Here is a 20,961-nt window from a genome sequence, read left to right as displayed (position 1 = left end):
TTATTAGACACTGGCAAGAATGTATGGGCATACACTAACAATGTAGGGAGTTTGAAACAACAAGAAGTGCAATAAAGAGTAAGGCTTCTCTCAACAAGAAAATGTCATTTGTATGTTGGGGCTTCAACAGATATGAGTTAAGTATTTAGTCTTAGCACAAGTATTACTTAAATGCTTTAACTCTCCTTCAATTTCAAAGAGTAGGTTTTACTTATACAGAGACCGCATACAATGAAAAATCAGATTAAAAAAAGCTAAATGTTTCCAAAAATGTTCTAGTAAGAAGAAAACAGAATTAAATACAGACCACAGGAATGTATGATTTGAAAAATTCAAATAATTCTTACAGTGGCTGGATGGGGTGTGTGGGGCGGGGGGATGGGGATCTTCATCAGATTAGCAGTCTCAATTCTACTTTAACTAACAGAATTTCAGAGCCTGCATAAACATTCTATTCTTGTAGATAGTACAAAAAACAGGCTCCTTATCACATGGTATACAATACTACAGCCCTGGACTTTCCTTTCACAGGATATAGTTATTGGTAGTTTCCTTAGCTTGGTTCAACTGATGTGAACCAAGGTTACAACTACCGAAGTGCAATAACATTTAACCTAAGGGTGTCCACCCGGTAACTAAAACGAAGTACATTTTTGGCATTTTAGAATTGCTACCAATGACAAGAAGGCATATTCAACAGTCCATTGCTTTCAAAACTGTTCACGTTGTGTAAATTGCACAATATAATCAGGATGAAGACCAATATTCGTATGAAATCTGATGATTGACTTTCCAACAGAAGTTTAAATCCCGATAAAAAATGACTTTCAAAATATGACAGAAAGCAGGAACTAGCTTTGAGGAGTAGACTTAGCACTCTTTTTTCCTTTTCTCTAAATAAAGCTGCTTGAAGGCATGAAATACTGAATTAGATCTCAGAGCTTGTGGGGTTGCTCCTTCAGATGGAGAGGTGTTCTTTTCAAACAACGTAGCATCTATCAGTCCACCATCTGCTTTAAAGAGAAAAAAAACAAGTTTAATCAGTGTTAGGTTAAGTGTGTTGCGTGATTCTGGTGAAAAGGGACGTTATTCCCATAGATAAAACCCATTAAATAGCAAATGTAAAGACCAGAAACAACAACTTGAAAACAGAGCTTGGTTAATGGGGAATTTGCTTTACAATATTGTTTGTTTCAGATCTACTCTGCCCTGCCTGGAGCTGTCACCTAATATGGTCTTTAGTGTTACAAATTTTAATAACAGTTTGGTGTCCTTTGGTATTAGGGACCTCTCTGATATCACAGTGTTTGGCTTTAGAAAGAGGGTAACATTAAAAGAATTACAGAAATGTGCCTTCATTTGACTTTACAGTACATTGTGGGTTTCAGAAGAAAATCTGTGGAGAGCCAATTGATAGTCCTCAACCAAGCTAGGAGGCCAAGAACTAACAGTTGCTCAAATAGACAACACTGCACTGATTGGGCTGCAATACGCAAGCATAGGGCTCCTAATCCCACAGGAGCCGAGTGGGTATACATAGAAATATTTGCACGTAATCTCTGGGTACAGGTCTATTGGAAGGGGCCCTGCAAGGTCTTTTGGTCCCTTTAACAGCCTTGAGTGGGCTGGACTGTCCTCCTGGATTCACGCCTCACACAACTAAAAATACATTGCAGCAACAACACTGACAGCGGCACAGCATCCGACATTGCCTCAGCAAACCAACATGGTCAGGTGTGACCTTAGGTTGATAAAGCTTCCTGATACCGCACCAATCGTCGGATAGACCAAGAGCAGAGTGTGTGCTTGTACTGGTGACCGCTCCACATTTAAAGGCTGAAAAAAATAAATGAGGGCACCATAAAGATGCATGTTAATAACTGGCCTGCTACTTAGATTTGTTTCTCTTATAATATTCTGGACAAACTACCAAGACAACTGGGACAGAACGACCAACAAGCAGAAGTTTCACCCACTAGTGACTACTAGTTACATTGTCACAAAGAATAAAAAACAACTATGTGATTTTATTGAGAGATTATATTGAGGCCTTAATTGTTTCTCAATGTTATGAGCACCAGTCTGGCTCCGAAGGGGTTGCCTACTATCGCACTCCATTATCTTTGTCTCTTTCATGTTTGTTGATGACTTTCCTGGATAAGACAACTGTATCTGGGAAAACAGCAAATGCACATGTAAGTAAAATGTTTATTGAACAAAATAATGTATTAAGAATGTGCTGAGGGACACAGAAATAGATTGGTATAGAATGGAATGGTTGTAGTTAAGGGTTTTTAAAGTACAGCTGGGCAGTGAGAACGAAGGAACCCTTATGATTATTTTGAAGAATGTAGGAAGAGGATAGGGAGCACTGGGTACTTCTAGTAAAGGAATATTACATCAAGTAAATAATACATGCACCAAGGTAATTCCTTTTACCACCCGCCCTCCCACCATAGTATACTATAACTGCGGAATCTCTAACTGCTGACTCTACCACTGTCACTTAGAAGACTTCGGTCCATATGCACAAAAGCATTTTTAATTTCCTAACCGTGCGATTTTCAATTTTAGGCTATTAGAAAATGCAAAATGCCATTTCTGGGTGTACGGAAGGCATTTTTAGGGGTGCAGTTTGCGATTTCCATTATGCAGATATCGCATTTTGGGAATTCCTAAATAGGTAATCGTAAATTGGGATTTCCAAATAGTGAATCATTAACACTATGTAGATAGGATTTCCTAATTGTGAATAGTAACAAAATGGCCATTAAGGATATGTAATTACCATCGATGTTCATCAGGTCATAACCGGGAGCTAACTATAAAAATTGACCCAAAATGCATCGAGCTGTTTCAGAACGTCTTGCTGAGGAGCATTTTGGTTAGTAGGCAAAGAAGGAGGAGAAGACTGGAGAGGGTATTTGGGGTGAGGGTCACCTGGTTTAAACAAACTGAGGAGGAAATACATGAGAAGTACAGACTAAGTACTGAGGTAATTCTGGATTTAATTGCAGAGTTACATCCTTAGCTACAGACCGCAACAGTCAGAAGCAATGCAATCCCACCACATGTGCAGGTATTGTGTTGTCCACACGTTTTAGCTTCCGGCAGTTACCAGGGAGCCATAGCAGTGGCAGGTTCTTGGACATCGTGGTTAGCAGGGTGAACCAATATATTTATTTTCCAAATACTCCCCATAGTTAAAACAGACCAAACTAATGTTTTCCTGAGCAGCACGGTTTCCCATTGTAATTAGTTGGGTTGATGGCACACATATTGCTATATGTCTCCCTCTGCAGATGAATTCATTCATGGAAACAAAAAGAGCATACAGTCACTCAATGTACAGGTAGTGTGTGATGCCTCATAACTGATCTTGTAGCCAGATTCCCAGGCAGCACATATGACTCCTTTATGTTTCGCCACAGTGGAATAAATAACTGTCTGCCTCCGAGTGATTTTGGCGATGGCTTTTTACTTGGTAAGAGCATTGTAAACTCAATTCATACAGTGTCCAATGGTGTGTTTGTAAAATGATCCAATAGTCCATCCTTCTCATAATATTTTAGGCGACAGTTCATAAGCCTTGCGGGTTTGGATTCTGACACCATACTTGCATCTAAGAACCAGAAGTGAAAGGCAGTACAACAAGGCACACAATATGATCAAAATGTTATGTACCCGCACAACAACAAGGTTTTGACAAATGTGATCTTATTGGTCTCTCGAGGATGGGAGGCATGTGTGTACGAAAGACGTACAACCATTTACGACCCTACAGCAGGAATTTCAACTTGCACAATTGGAAACTTTCCGATATCTGCAGATCCAACATGCTCTGAGACCATTGCAGTCAAAAGGAGAGGAACTTCCAGAATCCTCTCCTCTGGAAGATAGATTGCTAGATGGCCGCTTAGATAAAAGGCAATCTCACTGGTATACCGTAAAATCATGAATAATTCCCCAGACCCTTTGGGAACAAGAGCTACACCAACTGAACGATGAAGAATGTCAGGAATCCTTTGCCTCCCCTAAAGAAGTGGCCATTGTCACGCTTCAGCCTGGTACAGCTGAAAATAAGGTCATACCTTACCTGCACCACACTAGTAAAAATGGGTAGAATTGATTCCTCGTTATGAACAGGGAGATGTGGGCATGAAGGCACCTTTCTCCACATGATATGGGAATGCCCAGAGCTACTGGAATACTGAGAGGTGATACTGTCCTGTGTGTGCAAAGTCTACTCTATAGGCACTTAAATCACCAAAATGGTGTCTGTTGAACATATGGGGAGAGACAACCCTCACAAGTAAAGAATGTCTCTGGGTGACACTATGATTAATGGTGGCCAAATGCAACACTGCTAGACTATGGAGAGTCCCAAGAGCCCCTGCACTGAATGACTGGAAGCACGAAATGGACTGGTGTATGGTTGCAGAGAAGACTATATATGAAAGTATGGGCTGCCCAGGTAAATGGTCTAAAATCAGGGGGAGATGGAATGAATACAGAGGGATGATATGTACACCAATGCCCCCGTCGGTAAAAAGAGAACCACCTGAAGCCATCTAAGGGTATAGCAGACCTAAGGGGGGGGGGGGCAGAGGATTTCAGAGATATATGTTTTGATCATAATGGACATTACCTCCGCTGTGTCGGAAACTACCACATGCACCAATGTACTAATTGTGAATTGACACCGCTGATTATATTTTGTTTTGTGCAATAAAAAGGATTTTTAAAAAATTAATAATAATAATTTAATGTGCCTTTGGAATACACAAATCTTGATTCAGATGTCTCCACAAAACTGGGGGAGCCCTACTCTACAGAACAGAGACCTGTAGTAAAATAATTGCCACATGTGCCATTCTCAACAACATGCAAAAACAACAGTTGATGGACAGAACGCAGAACAATGTCATACATTCACCCCAGTACAGAGACCTGGGCCTAAATCCATCGTTTTTTTGTTTTGCTCACCATGCCATTCCAGTTGAAACCCAGCAATATGCAAATCAGTCTTGACCCTGTGCCTCATGGAAACAGTCCAGCCCGAACTGCCAATCCGGGTCCTCCCAGGACTGGAAACAAGCATCCTAGGACCGGTTTCGGGGTTTCACACCTCTTCAGCCAGGTTAGCTTGATTCCAGTGGCATGGAGAGCACAGGACTCATGTCTGAGCATACCCATCCCACTCGGGGTGACAAATGCGAAAACAGTTGATGGACAGAACGCAGAACAATGTCATACATTCACCCCAGTACAGAGATCTGGGGCTAAATCCATCGTTGTTTTTGCTCACCATGCCATTCCAGTTTGAACCCAGCCATATGCAAATCAGTCTTGACCCTGTGCCTCATGGGAACAGTCCAGCCCGAACTTCCAAGCCAGGTCCTCCCTGGACTGGAAACAAGCATCCTAGGACCGGTTTTTGGGTTTCACCCCTCTTCAATTACTGGATGGGTCACAGCATGGGTTCAGGAGTGAACACAGCAGAGACGGCCCTAACCGTTGTCTTTAATAACATCCGACAACAGGTTGATGCTGGCCATTCTACCCTACTGATCCTCCTGGATCTGACGGCAGCCTTTGATACCATCTCTCCTGGCAGACTGCTGGGGGGAAATCGGGATAGTGGATGTTGCACTCAGTTTGCTCTCCTCATTTCTTCTGAACCGATCGCAAGTAGTTAAGATGGGCCAATATCTTTCTGCCCCTAAACAACTATCTTGTGGAGTTCCCCAGGGATCCACATTGAGTCCCACTCTTTTCAATATCTATGTAGCACCGCTCGCTGCTGTGGTAAGGTCTTTTGGCCTGGAAGTGCTTTCATATGCCGATGACACTCCGATTCTGATTTCCCTCACTGAGAGTGTCTCTGCCTCAGCACTTAATTTTAAGAACTGCATGAGAGCGGTGTCTGCGTGGATGGTTCAGAATTATCTGAGACTCAATGGGGATAAAACTGAGGTCCTTATCTTCGGTGGGAAGACTGATATTTGGTCAGAGGCCTGGTGGCCGGATTCGCTTGGTTCCTGCCCCATAACCAGTGCTTTTGCCAATAATTTAGGCATTATCATGGACTCCACGCTTTCCCTGGGGTCTCAAATAAATAGGACAGTTGCTACCTGTTTTGGGGTGATAAGTATTCTTAAGAAGATTTTCCGTTTTCTGCCCCTGCCTGCCCGTAAACAGGTAGTACTCGCCCTTGTGGTGTCCAGGTTGGACTAATGCAATGCTCTTTATTTGGGGGCTAATAAGGGACTTTTGCATCGTCTCCAACTAGTACAGAATGCCGCCGCCATTCTGGTGAAGGACCTCCCCAAATTCCACTCAGTTGCTGCCACTATTAGGAGCCTGCATTGGCTTCCGCTGAGCATGAGAATTGTGTTTAAAGCCCTGTGTCTGGTTCACAGGGCTGTACATAAAAAGGGGTCAGAAGACATCAATAAAATGTTTCAAAGATACTGTCCTGGTAGGGTTCTTAGATCTTCAAATAAGAACCAGGTTGTTGTTCCCAGGACTAGAAGAGCCAGGTAGGGGGGTCGGGGGGGGGGGGGGGGAAGGGGGCCTTTTTCCAAATCTGTGGAACTCCCTTCCTTCCACTGTTCCCCCTTTGGAATCCCAGCTGGTTGTCCAGAAGTCCTTGAAAACCTGGTTGTTCACCTGTCCGTTTGCTGGGTCTAATGTGAATGGTTAGCATCTTCATCGTCTGAAATCTCCTTAGTCAATCCAGTTCCGTAGCGCCTTGATGCCCCTGGGCTAAGTTTGCGCTTTATAAAACTTATATTCATTCAGCCAGGTTAGCTTGATTCCAGTGGCATGGAGAGCACAGGACTCGCGTCTGAGCATACCCGTCCCACTCGGGGTGACAAATGCATAAACAACAGTTGATGGACAGAACGCAGAACAATATCATCCATTCAGCCCAGTACAGATATCTGGGCCTAAATCCATCGTTTTTTTGCTCACCATGCCATTGCAGTTTGAACCCAGCCATATGCAAATCAGTCTTGACCCTTGCAGGCTTGGCAGTTCGGGCTGGACTGTTCCCATGAGGCACAGGGTAAAGACTGATTTGCATATGGCCATGTCTGAACTGGGGTGGTGAGCAAAATAACGATGGATTAAACCCAGATCTGTGACTGGGGTGAATGTTTTGCCAATGTGCAACATTCCGTCCATCATCTTGTGTATTTTGCTGTTCGCCCTATGTGGGAAGGGTATGCCCAGACGTGGGTCCCATGCTCACTACGCCACTGGAGTCAAGCTATCCTGGCTGAAGAGGGGTGAAACCCCGAAACCGGTCCTAGGATGCTTGATTCCGGTCCAGGGAAGACATGGCTTGGCAGTTCGGGCTGGACCGTTCCCATGAGGCACAGGGTCAAGACTGATTTGCATATGGCCATGTCTGAGCCGGGGTGTTGTGGTGAGCAAAATAACGATGGATTAAACCCAGATCTGTGACTGGGGGTGAATGTTTTGCTAATGTGCAACATTCCGTCCATCATCTTGTGCATTTTGCTATTCTCAACAACATAGCCATGAGGAAGGGTCTGCATAACATTAACATAGAGCCAGAATCATACTCAGGTGACAAACTACCACCGCTACAGATGGGACACTTGCAGCAGAGCGTCTAGCTTGACGCACAGAGAACGCCAACAACTATTTTCAAGCAAATAACGATGACAACGCCTGAAAAGTAGATGGGAACGTTTTGTGCATGACTGATAGTTGACCTTTTAGTCAGGCAGTAATGTAATTCTTCATCAAGTGAATCCTTAGTTTTATAGTGGTGACACGTTTGCTCTCATAGTAGCTGGAGTAAGAGTAATGGATGTAGGATTAGCAATTGTGCTGTCCTCCATTTCTAAGTGTGTGTCAATTGCTTTGCCAGCCTCAATGGTTTCAGACAAGTCCTGGGTGTGATCTGTAGACATGTATGTATAAAGTTAGTGTAAACAAATGGTAATACCTTTGCATAATATTGTTGAAAATCTAACTTATGTATTTGTGACATGGAGATTACGTATAGATATGTTAAGTTTAAGTATCAGCACATAGTCCACCATGTAACTAAAGACATACTGCAACTCCCATACCTTTGCCAAAGTACAGCAAACATTTCCATGGAGTATTGTTAGCTAAGATGTTGTACTTGAGGACTTAAAAACAATACACTATGGTAAGAAATTAACAGGAAAATGATTTACCTTGGCTAGAGTCTGTCGAATTGGAGGTGTTAATGTCTGACACTCCCACCACACTTTCAGGTTCAAGTGTCCCCTCAATCAATGATTACATTAGAGTCCGAGGAGGAGGTTTTGAGGGTCCAGCACCTCTGCCACGAGCCTCAGCTATCCTGATGGCCATCTTCTCCTTGGTGCAGTATTTTAGGCTAATCTCCAATTTGGTTTTCTGGGTGACACCAAGTGAGTTGACTTTCTCCAGGGTGCTGTACCATAATTTAGTTTTCTTGGCCTCAGGAACAAAAAAAAAATGTTTTCCCAAAAAGCTGGTCCATGTGTGCCTCACATTCTTCTGTTAACAGCTCCAGCTCCTTTTTTTTTTTTACAGATTCCTGCTGCCAGGGTCCTTGTCTCCATCTTCCTTGTACATGGTGTTCTTCAGAAATTAGATTTCCACTGCAAGACATCAGACAGGAGCACTCCTTTCTTCCAGCACCTTGCTATACATCTGAGTTTTGGCCACACCCTGTATTTTTAAACTTCATGGTTCTTACATCATGATTCTGCATCCAGAATGCAACTTTTCCTAAATGCGATTTCCTATTTGGAAATCGCATCAGCATGATTTCCATATAGGAACTTTCCTATTTCCGAATTTGTAGAAACAGCCATTTGTGTAATACTCTTCTACATGCATCTCTTTTTGCAATTTCCAACTAGCGATTTCTTCAAAATCTCTATTTGGAAATCGCATATTTCACAGGTGGAGATTTTACCACATGGGTAGGGTGCTAGCTGTACTTTACCCTTGTAGTACCATGCATATATCGCACAACCAACTTGTAAAAGAGCCACTTTACCACAAAGAAAAGAGGCTGACTGAGGAGAAACAGACTTCTGGGAATAGCAAACAAGCATTGGCTAAGCCAGTCGCCCCCACCAATGCAAGATCTATTGTATTGGCATTGACTTTATCAATGTTTTTTTAAGCCATGTTGGACAGCACTGCACACTGCTGTAAGTAAAAGAAAAAAAAAATGGAAAATCTAATACAGCGATACGACACGGTCAACGCTAGTCATATCCTACCACTTTATTTTTTACTTTCGATCATGCTGCCCAGCAGCCATGCTGCTATACAACATGGCTTAAAAAAGGATGACAAAACTAAATAGTGGAGCTATTTGGCAATGTCAGTGGGTTTTTCGTTTTTATTTTGTTGATGCGAACAGTGCATAAAAGTCTGGAAATTTTTGTGATCCAGTGCGTTTCTTGCTGCATCCGCTCGATCTACATTTGAACCCTTTTCATCCCAAACACATGGGTTGTTCTCATAGTCTAAGGGCACGAATACCGTTAAACATTTGAGGATCATCAAATTAGGGTGACATTAACATTGGTTATTTATAACGCACAGTAACTGCAGAAGTGCACTATGAAGCACTACTGAAACACGGTTGATTATTAGTAGTAGTAACGGTATTAGTTGCGAGTGCGGTGATGCCCACAGTTACACTGATGCTCAAGCATCCTTATCATAAATAAATGCCTTTACCAGGATGTCTGGAACAGAGGTGAAGGAGACATTGAACTGAAAAATCAAGAAATAAAGCTAGGTGGGTGCGGTTTTTAAATTCCCGAATTGTACATGAAGATGATGGTTAAACCCACAAAATCCTAGTTTCTGAAAGTGGACTCCAATAAAACGAAAATGCGTCACTTACATCTGTTTATATTCTCAACATTTGTAAAGTGCCTTTTATCACTAGAACAGCACCGAAGCACTGTTTGGCAACCACTCGCCCGCAACAAGTCTGAAGGGGTTGAAAGGAATCAAAACCCTAATTTATATTTAGGACCTAATTATTCAGTTTTATCTGTCACTTGCCCACAAACTGTGAAATATTATGTAAAGACAGAAAAACTGTATAATGCAGTTTAAACGTGCATGTTGCACAATTGTATCTGGAAATAACCTACAGCCTGCTATAAAAAAAAAAAAAGGTCTAAATGCGGTCTGGTTTAAGTATTTTTTCCTCTTCATTGTATTCGAGCTGTGAACATCCTGCCTAGGATATTTAACAGGAAATTCAGAGCAGCAAGAATGTTTTCCATTGTAGTCTGTAAATTTGGCGTGGGAAGTCACTAACACAGGATAGAGCTGTTCTTGAAATAAATGTATGTAATCTGGGTGAGACAGATCGGAAAAGCAGGAAGCTTTTTCTATTGTGAACATTGTATTAAATATGGATCTAGGCCAAAATTAGTATTATAAGAAGTAGGCTTGAAGTGTATGTAAGTTGAGACGGACTTGTGCTTCGCTCATAGCACATCACTCTCCCAGCTGAATTAGCCTGGCATGTACAATAAACCTTTTTGTACTCCCTTTTGTTGCAGATGTGGTGATTAAATGATTTGCACTGCTGAAAGGATTTTTTCCCTGACATAGTTGCAAACTAAGCCAATAAACATTGACATCGCTAAACAGTTCTAGTTTTTGGCTTGATTTTATTTTAAGCCATGTTGTACAGTATCATGGTTGTAAGTAAAAATAAAAAACACATTTAAAAAGTGATATGATGCCAGAATTGACCGTGTCATAATGCTCCCCCCCGCCCCCTTTTAGCCGTACTGCACAGTTGCCGTGCTGCTGTGCAACATGGCTATATGCAACACGGATTAAAAAAAAACACTGACAAAGCCAAGAGATATCGCATATGCAAGACCTACTGGCTTTGCCAATGCTCGTTGATTCTATTGGTGGAAAATTAGTCAAGGTCCAAACACTGCCCATACAATAACATACATAAACCTGTAGATGCACACAAAGGGACTTTCTTTTACCACAGAGGCCTATCCAGTTCACTAATTGGCAATGAACGGATATAACATTTGCATAAAACGTCCATTTACAAACACTCATTTGTGCATCTTTAGTTTACAGATGTCCATGCGTACTGCAGCTAAATTTTGTGGCACTGATGGGATACTGCAAATGAAGATGGCAGTAGTGTTTTCGTAGCATTTTCCCCATTCGCCTTGTCTCGTGTCAGCTGCATGCTTGGAGGGGATTCAACCTTAAAAGATGGGGATCTGTAGAAAGTGCAGATCAAAAGGAGACCTGCACTTCTGGTGAGCAGCAGCCTCAATGAGTGTGTTGTACTGCAGCTTATCTACTCTGTCATACTGCAGCTTATCTGTACTCTGATGTTGATGTGCTCTAGAATGTATGGTTGCCTAGGAATGATATTGATTGACATTCTTGCTGGAGCTGTTGGCAGAGCTGGCCTTCCTGCTCTGCTGTCCATGTAGCTAATAAACTACCAGCTTTCTACTTCCTGCGTCAGCTTGATTACTACAAAATTATGGCGACGATCCTTTAGCTACATGGAAGAACCCACGCAGCTTTCAATGAATAAATATTCTTCAATCAATATGTTTCTACACATCTACTTTTGAAGAACTTCTGATGACTCCTTTTGAAAGGTATTTAGAGTCAGTCTTTGCTGCTTTCCCTGCGCTGCTGTGACTTTCAAAAAAGCACACTCAAAAATTAAAAGCAGCCATCGCTGCCTAAACCAGAGAAACAGCGTTTAAAGATTAACTCCAGCTACTAAGTGACTGCATGTCAATAGTGTTGATTTCTGTCTTTGCTGCTTTCCCTGCGCTGCCATGACTTTTAAAAAAAGCATCTTCAAAAATTAAAAGCAGCCATCGCTACCGAAACCGGAGAAACAGCGTTTAAAGTTAAACTCCAGCTACTAATTGACTGCATGTCAATAGTGACGATTTCTGCGTGCTGTGTTGACATTTAATTCTGGGCTGCAAGCGCTAAAAGACTTATTGTCATCAATTTGGCTTTCAACAACCGTTATTTCCTCTCGCGCACTCAGACTCATCGCACTGTTGTTTTTTTTTTTTTTTAATAATTAGCGCGCTCACCTTGGATCTCGAGCCTCCGTGTCCTCGCCCTCCATTATCTTCACTTCCTCACATCTTCAAGTCTGATGTAATCGTCTCACATGGTATGAACGTCCATTTTTACTAGTTGGGAGGCCTGGCTCAGTGTGAACGGCATCTCTATGACAACGCGTGTATCTTCCTCGTCGGTGACATGCACATCATTTTGGACATTTGTTTGTTTAACAACGTGTGTGTCGTCATTGCCGGTGACATGCACACCATTATTATTATATTACTGCATTTGTGTCCAACGCGTGTTCCTCATCATCTGTGACGCGCACACCATAATAACTGGTTTAATAATGGTCTCCTACTATTTCAACGTTCTTCAAAGGTTACAACACATACACCTCATCTCCAGTAACCCACACAAATCTACAATTCTACATGTAAAGACTTGCAATTATCAAGATTCTGACTTTTATCCTAATATTACTGTCAATGCATATTTTATTGTACTTTCTCAGTTACATATAACCCTTTACATCCCACTGTGATATTTATACCTTCACATTGTGAATTGTAGTACAGATATCTGTGTAAGTTTAATTCCATAAAAAAAAATTCACCTAAATTTGCTTTTCTACATTTTGTAGTTACCTTTTTCAGTACATGCTTGGTTTTATTACTGTCAGACACCATTTCTCTGTCAAATTGTCCAACCTTATCGGAATTGTGCACTATGCAGTCTGCTAATCCTCCTTCTTTTCTAGAATCACCTGGTGATCCTCCAGTCAGGTGTGAAATCTGGTACGACGCTTTTCAAACATTTAGGAGCCATAGGTGCTTTACGTTTTAGTGCAGAAAGAAGAAAATGTCTCCTGCTGCACTCTTTAGGATTTGAGGGAAGATCGATTCATAAACATTGACCACCTCTTTCACAAGAAGAACTAAAAGAGATTGACGAATATCAAGAAACCGTCATTAAATTAAGAACTAGGTTTGACAAGCAACCAAGCCTTATGGTTTTAAGGCACAAGTTCTTTGAAAGGAAACAAACAGAAGGAGAAGATGTTGATGCTTACATTTCGGTTTTACGTAGACTGGCAGCCGAGTGCAAGTTTGAGAACTTCACAGATCAATTAATTAGAGATCAGTTCGTTTGTCAAATTACTATGATCACTCAAAAACTATTTGAGGAAACTTGGAATGGTTTTCAATCCTTATCTCCTCCTGATCGTTTTCCGGTCTCGTATGAGGGACGTAAAATAGATTTATTGGGATATTTTGAAGATGAGTTGCAATTCAAAGGAAGGAGAATTGAGGGAAAGCTTTATGTCGCAGTAAAGGGACTTAACATATTAGGTAGGTTTCACCAAGGCCTGTTCGGCATGATACTCAAACCTGGTGAAAAAGAACAAGTGTTAGTGGTTGGTTGCGAAGATACCAGTTTGGAATGGAAAACAAATACCCTGAGGTTTTTAGCAAGGAGTTGGGAAAAATTAAAGGGTTCCGGCACAGAATAATTGTTAAAGAGAGTGCCCTTCCCATTAAGCACAAACTTAGAGGAGGTCCGTTCAGTGTGAGGGACGACTTGGAAAAGGAGTTGAAGGGGTTGTGTGCCAAAAGGATCATTGAACCCACTGACTCTTCGTTATGGCTTTCTCCATTAGTCGTGGCGAGGAAAAGGGGAGGAGATTTTCGCGTTTGTGTTGATTTGAGGTCCCTGAATAAGGAGATTGGGTCGATTCCCACCCTCTACCCAAATGTAATGACTTATTTTCTTCCACAATAGGAGCAAGTTATTTCTCTAAACTAGACTTGGCCAGTGCGTACCACCAGGTGGAACTTGATCCTGAGTCACACCACCTAACTGCATTTGTGTCACCTCCGGGAACTTTTCGCTACTGTCGCATGCCTTTTGGGCTTCCGTCTGCGGCATCTGTTTTTCAGAGGATAATGAGCAGCATACTCAGATGTCGATGGTGTCCTTGTGTTTCAGGACGATGTTCTTATTGTTGGAAAATACATTGTTTCTCATAACCTTGCATTAGAAAAAGTGTTGACTGTTCAAAAAACGTGGTGTGATTTTGAAGAAAAGTGTAAATTCTTGTGCTCTAAAGTTGAATACTTGGGACACGTTATATCCCAAGAAGGGGTCATTCCACGACCAGGTCTTCAAGCCATAGTGGACTCACCTGATCTTGAAGATAAAGCGGGATTCAAGTCATTATTGGGGTTGTGTGAGTACTATTCTCAGTTCATACCAAACTTTGCATCAATTGTGCGCCCTATAAGCAATCTCCTACAAAAAGGAGTCACGTTTGAATGGTGCAAGGATTGTGCAGTAGCCCTTAAGTTTGTGAAGTCCACTTTAAGTGATGGTCCTGTACTTAAACCTTTTGACCCTAGTTTACCATGTTGCATCACTGTTGATGCAAGTCAAGTAGGTATTGGTGCAACTTTAACTCAAATTGATATATGCTTTGCGTCAAAGGTACTGAGAACTCCCGAGCTTCAGTACTCAGTCATCGAAAAGGAGTTGCTGGCATGTGCATGGGCCATCGAGAAGTTTTGACCTTATGTCTATTGCCCAAGTTTCCTGGAATAGGACTAAATCAATATCTTGCCACTCATTCAGCCAATGTTGGTTCATTAATTTGGAGGCTAAGCCTGACATATTCCACGATAGCATGTTTGCTCTGGAGCGCTGGATTATATTCGTGGGGGGAGGGTTCTGCCCATGTCCCTGTGTTCCTTGCACCAGAGTAACATCTACAGGGCCCAATTCAAAAGGTGTTGGATTAAGTAGAGGTGGCTGTAAGCTGTTTTCTGCCATGGCCATAATAGGAGATTTGATGGATAATTAGGATGGTGACAGGGTTAGTCAATCACAATCCTCTATGTTGGACAGGGCAGCAAATCTATTTTGTAGACTAGTTTATGGTGGGACCCCCGTTCTAGTCAGTTAATAAATTCCTAGTTTTGTCCATTTGATCCCTCCCCCTAGGATCATCCTGGCGAGCATAAAAGTATTCCAACGTTAGGGGTATTATCTGGGTGTTCCTTAATACAGAAATATGTAGATTAGCCAGGAGGGAGGCACTTGCGTGCAAGTTATTAAAATTGATTACCACGCAATCTCCATCATAATGTTTGCTTTGTCCCTCCACCCAACCAACTCTCCTGGCCATAATCCATTCATGAGACAACACCTTCCTCCCTCGATCGGTCACGTTAACATTGTGAAGTAACCAGTGCAAACATTTGTCCATTAACTGTCCAGTAGTTTCACTCTGATTTTCACGGAGGAGAGGGATGTTTGCCAGAACCAGGACCAATGGGGCAGCAGCAGATGGAAGATGGAGGGTGTGATGCCGGAAAATCTGTTGCGCTCCGACATTTTGATCTTGCCTTCTTGCCTTATGTGCAACTCTCATTTGGCCCTTCTGGGATAATAATGGCTGGGAGGTGATGGCTTTTTCCTTAGGGCCTAAAAGGCTTTGCGTGGCCCCAATTCGATTAGCGTTTTGAGGAGTGTTGGGGTCTTGCATTAGATGACTGGCAAGGCCTCCAGGTGGTATACACGGTTCTAGTGGTTGCTTCGAATTTAGAGGAGTGTCCCGAGTTTCTCTTGATGGTTTTTGAGTTATGGATGTTAATGGGTGGGGGGCATGGATGGCAGGCATTCTGGCAAGTAAAGTTCGGTTTTGCGATTCCAACTCCGCCAAGCGGAACTCTATTAATTATATGTAAAGTACTGTATTTTTTGTCAGAAGATGTCAAGGACCCTTATGCCTTTGAGGAAAGCTAGCCAATGCCAAAAGGTACTTTGTTTAAGAGATGGGTTCAAGTTTAAAGTCTTCAACTCTGCCCAGGGCAGGGCATACCTGTCCTTCCATGCATACCCCTCCAGCAAAGATGGAATGAAGTATAACTGCGACACAAGCATGCCATCACCAGTGTTGATGACTAGGATACATTACATTTTGAGGTCTGATGAGAGATGCACGTTCATCACTGAACACACGACCCCTGCATTCATAATAGATTTCTTCATCAACCAGGCCTTGTGGGATTTATGGGTCAAGGTAATCACTCTTTCGGGTTACTCCTAAATCACCTCTAAACAGTATAAGAATGTTAGAAAACACAGCCTAAAAAGCACACGCCTCAGAGTACAAAGATTGAGAAGATCTATACTCTTCAGTCACTTCGAGCTTTGGAGAAGAGTGCTGTGCATAATAAAAAGCATGTACCTACAAAGGAATGGCAGAGAAGACTGAAACTGTAATATGATCCAGGAAGGCTAGGAGTTAATCTCCAACGAGACACAGGTCTTGCAGTCTACATTGTCAGGTGAAAGCTACTAAGGACACATCAGTATTCTGATTTTGCTCAGATTCTCCCGCTTCTTTTTCATGGAGACTTTTTCCAATTTACATCATCACTACCTTCAACAACGGTTTTGGCTTGACGTGGAGGAAACCTCTGATTCACGGAAGGGGGTCAGTTCCTCTATTGTGGCAGAAGTACTAAAGGTCACTGTGCCTACTGTATTAGTCGCTGGGGGAATCTATTTTTCAGATCGTAATGCCCTCACACACCTGTTAGGGTGTCATGCTTCATCATAGGGTGCTCCTCGTCAAACCGGCGCTGCAATGTCTGACGGGCCTGGTGGCATCTTTAGCGGAGTTCTTTTAATCTGAGATCGCCGTATGTGAAGAGTGTATGTGGGCAAAATGTGAGTGAATCTTGGTGTGTGTTTAGGTGGCTAGGTGATTTAAAATAGGCACCAGCCCTATGAATGTTTTAATTCGGGGAATAGGACTGGGACTAAGTAAAAGCAGTGGGGCTACCACAAGGTCTTACGGTACCTAGGTAGCTATTAGGTGTATGTGGTCGACCTGTTTCGTGTCATAGAGGCTCCAATATCGAGCTACACTTCTTCAGGACCAAAAATATATAGGTGAAGAGTCCTCAACAGGGGAGAACCAGCTGGTGACTCCTCAAATCAAGGGGATGTTCAATAGATGAATGCAAGCTCCCAAATCAGGAACCCGCAGTGTCTGTCTCTCCACTTCACTTGTTGGGAAGTGTTACTTCATAGAAGAAGGGGAGGAGGGCCGACCACTAGAGGGGACCAACGACTCTAGTTAGGGGGAATTGCCGGTATTCCAACGCGTCTCCCGTCGAGACGCGTTGGAATACCGGCAATGCCCCCTAACTAGTATGGGGTCACAAGCATGTTTGAATTTGAAAATTCTGTCCTGGAACGTGAATGGCCTGAGCAACAAAATTAAACAAACCCTGGAATTGAAATTTATCCTTACACATGCCCCAGACATCGTCCTGCTACAGGAGACTCATTTGAAGGGCAATTATTATAAAGCTCTTGACCGCTGGGGATACTCTTTGTTTGCACACGCAGGGTTCACCTTCAGCTCGAGGGATATGTGTATCCTACTGAAATACTCAGCGCCGTATACACCTGGCCAGACGTGGCATGACCCATTGGATGGATTTGTCATGCAGACAGAAGTTTGGGAGGGCTACACGCTCAACCTCGCACTGGCTACTTTGTAAGGGGCAATGCTATTAGCACTTAGTGCTTCTATGTTGGATATACCGAAGGGTACTTTAATACTGGGGGAGACATGAACGATGTGATGAACCCTGGGATAGATAGGTTAATCAGCAGGATAGGAAAGTCAGGCGCAAGTCCACTTCAATCATTCGCAGACGCTATTTGACTGGTGTGAACCTATAGCGTGTGAATAACCCAACTACGCACCAATACACCCACCTGTAGGCACGCCATGGTAGACAGTCATGTTTAGACTATCTCTTTACCCACCAAAAGAGTGAGGGCCAGGTCCATGATATAAGCCATCTACTATGGGGGGGATCTCCAACCACTCCCCAGTTGCTGTCTTCCACTCAGGCCCGGTTAGGAGCTCTGTGCTGCCCCGAGGTTATTACCTGGCACTTAAAAGATAAACTCCAGGACAAAATACGCAAGAGGACAGATCAATACTTTCAGGAGAATGTGGAGTCAGTGGACTTGGCTTGCACCTTGTGGGGAGGCCTTTAAAATGGTGCTGCGTGGCCACACCGATGCCATTATCAGGGTAAAAATGAAGGAACAGGCAATCAAATATGATACACTGGAGGGAGATATCACCTTCTTAGAACTAAAGTTGACAGAGGGAGAAGCCAGATGTTGACCTGGTACACAGTCACCATCTTAAGTAATGGGAATTGAGGGATTTGGCAGAAAATACTGCCCGGGCCAACGCCCTAGCTACTCAGAGGTGACTGTACGATGTTGGTTACACGGCCAATAGACTTATTCCCTGGTTAGAAAAGAGAGACAAGTGAAGGAACAGGGTCGGTGAAATTCAAGACCCTGCAGGGGTGTCCTATACAATGGGGGCAGATATAGCAGAGGCCTTTGCACAACTCTACAAAACACATTCTCCTCTAGGAGTACCCAAACCAGCCAAGACTGCACTGTTCTTTTATAAGACATCTCTCTACAACTCCACTCACTACAAGACAACAAAGCTCTAGAAATGAAATTGACAGCTGTTGAGATAGAAGGGGTGATCTGGGGGCTTCAATTTGGCAAGGCAGCAGGGCATAACGGCCTACCAGTGGGACAAAACATATGTATAACAGATAAAATGGCACCAAACATGCTTCACATGTTCCAGGCAGCCAGACAGGAGGGTGCTCTCCTGGCCGATCAGAGAATGGCCACTATAGTAGTTCTTCCCAAGAAAGGTATTTCCCCCCCCGCCCACAACCTGTAACTCCTATAGGCCCATTTCACTGCTAGATTTAAGAGGACAAGATCCTGGCAAAAGCCCTGGCCAACAGACTAGTGAAGGTAATTACCATAGTGGTTCATCCGTATCCAGATTCATACCCCGCAGGTAGACTGAATTTAAGGCGTCTCCAGGGAGTGCTGCATATGACAGCGGCACACTGGGCCAAAGACGCTGCTCTGCTCTCCTTAGGCAAAAAATGGCTTTCAATAGGATAGAATGGCCTTCTTTATTTTCAGTTACATCCAGGATTGTTTTCGGTCTCAAACGTTTTTCATGGGTTAGACTCTTATATTGGGATCTCTAGGGAGGGTGCGGGTTATTGATGCACTTTCCTGCCCTTTTGTACTTCACAGGGGTACGCAACAGGGTTGCCCCTTAGGACCAATGATTTTCACCACAGTGTTAGAGCCCTTGCCGGCTGGAATCAGGCAGGATCCTCTCTTGTGGGGTATCCGGAGAAATGAAGCATGGGAGTTAAGGATCTCCTTATATACTGTCATTTTGTTATGTGCTACACAGCCCGTCCCGCTGTAGACAGTCTTACATATTTTTCAACTCTTTGAGAGTTACTAGGGTTGCCAGATCAACTGGGATAAGTCCTTCATATCCCCTGTGGCAGGAGGACGTCCAACTCTGCCAAGAACATGTTTGGCTCCAATAGTAACGCAAGAGTTTCAACATCTAGGCATTTTTATAACCAGAAATGAAGAGTATTTTATATGAAAAAAATCTTGTCTCACAGCTAGAGCACATTAAGGGAAATGTGACAAACTGGAGGGAGCTCCTGGTATCCCTGATGGGTAAAGCAGTGCTTTTCAAGATGGTTTCCCTACCTTGTATGCTGTAGTCCTTTAAAACACCCTATACAGGATACAACAGAATTGTTTAACACAGTAAACAGTGAGTTGCACAAACATTTGTGGAATGGGGGTAGTTCACGGATCTCCCTCGGTAAGTTACAAAGGGAGGTATTCGAAGGGGGTTTGACTGAACCCAACATCCAAGTCTATTATTGGTCTGCCCAGCTGGTGACAATTAATGACTCGGTATTTGGAGACATGGACGAACCTGCCTACCGAGTCGATCGGGAGTCCATAGGCGGCCGGGGTTACCGATCGATCCTATATAACAAGAAGCAGATTAAGTTACAACCACACCGCACTCAGACGGTAGTTAGGGCATGGAACTAAGCTAACAAATACTTGGGTTGGGATGACAGGCTGACAGATAAGACTCCACTAAGGGACAGCGAGCAACATAGGGAAGTTGGGAACCTTAAAGGTTTCCTTAAATGGGGACTGATTGGTATCAATTGCCCTGGTGATATTTGGAGGGGGGGCTCTATTGAATTTTGAGGACCTGCAGAAGGAATACGAAATGGGAGCAAAGGAAAAATTTAAATATTTGCAATTGATGCATGTATTGCAATGTCACATGCCGGGGGGGGGGGGGGGTGGGGGGGGGGATGGGGGTGTTGCCTGAGTTTTCCCCTCTGGAGGACCGATTGTTGCTAAACCCTATGCCTGTCAAGGCGATCGCATTGGTCCATAAGAAAATAATGAATAACTCCCTGGATCTGCTACGCTCCTTGCGGGAGGCCTGGGAGGGAGATGTGGGATTGATGGAGGAAGACTACTGGGTGGAGGCTTTGCGGAGCCCCAGGGAGGTGGCCAATTCCGCCTCATACACTTGCGGATACTGCATAGATCCTTTTATTCTAGTCCTCTGCTGTAATACCTGGGCCAATGTGAAACCGCTTTCTGTGCCAGGGGCTGTGGCATGGTGGGCTCCTTTTTTCATATCCTCTGTGATTGCTGTGCAATTCAAACATACTGGAGGGGGTGGTACAAGTTATGACCAAAGACACAGGTCTCACAGTGCCACTCAATGCTGAATGGCAGTTGCTGTGTATTACCGGGGAGGAAACTTTGACCAGGTACCTCAAGATCTGGTTAATATTAGCTGGGACTGGGAGAACTACCTAGATTGGTGTCAACAGTTGGAACGGGAGATCTACCAAAGTCGAA

The 20,961-nt window shown here is 43.3% G+C and overlaps 1 protein-coding gene across 1 annotated transcript in view; it reads right to left on the bottom strand.

Annotated features, from left to right (window-relative positions):
- Positions 1-709: 709 nt before the first annotated feature.
- Positions 710-20,961, bottom strand: part of RESF1 (retroelement silencing factor 1) — a 322,229-nt gene continuing 301,977 nt past the window's right edge. The window contains 2 exon segments of the mRNA XM_085652380.1: positions 710-884; positions 886-1,013. Coding sequence (XP_085508506.1) covers positions 852-884; positions 886-1,013 — 161 coding nt within the window. The 3' untranslated portion in view covers positions 710-851.

Source organism: Triturus cristatus, chromosome 4_1 (assembly GCF_964204655.1).
Source record: "Triturus cristatus chromosome 4_1, aTriCri1.1, whole genome shotgun sequence".
Lineage (NCBI taxonomy): Eukaryota > Metazoa > Chordata > Amphibia > Caudata > Salamandridae > Triturus > Triturus cristatus.
Note: the sequence above shows the minus strand (reverse complement) of the source record. Positions and strands in the feature narration are given on the sequence as shown.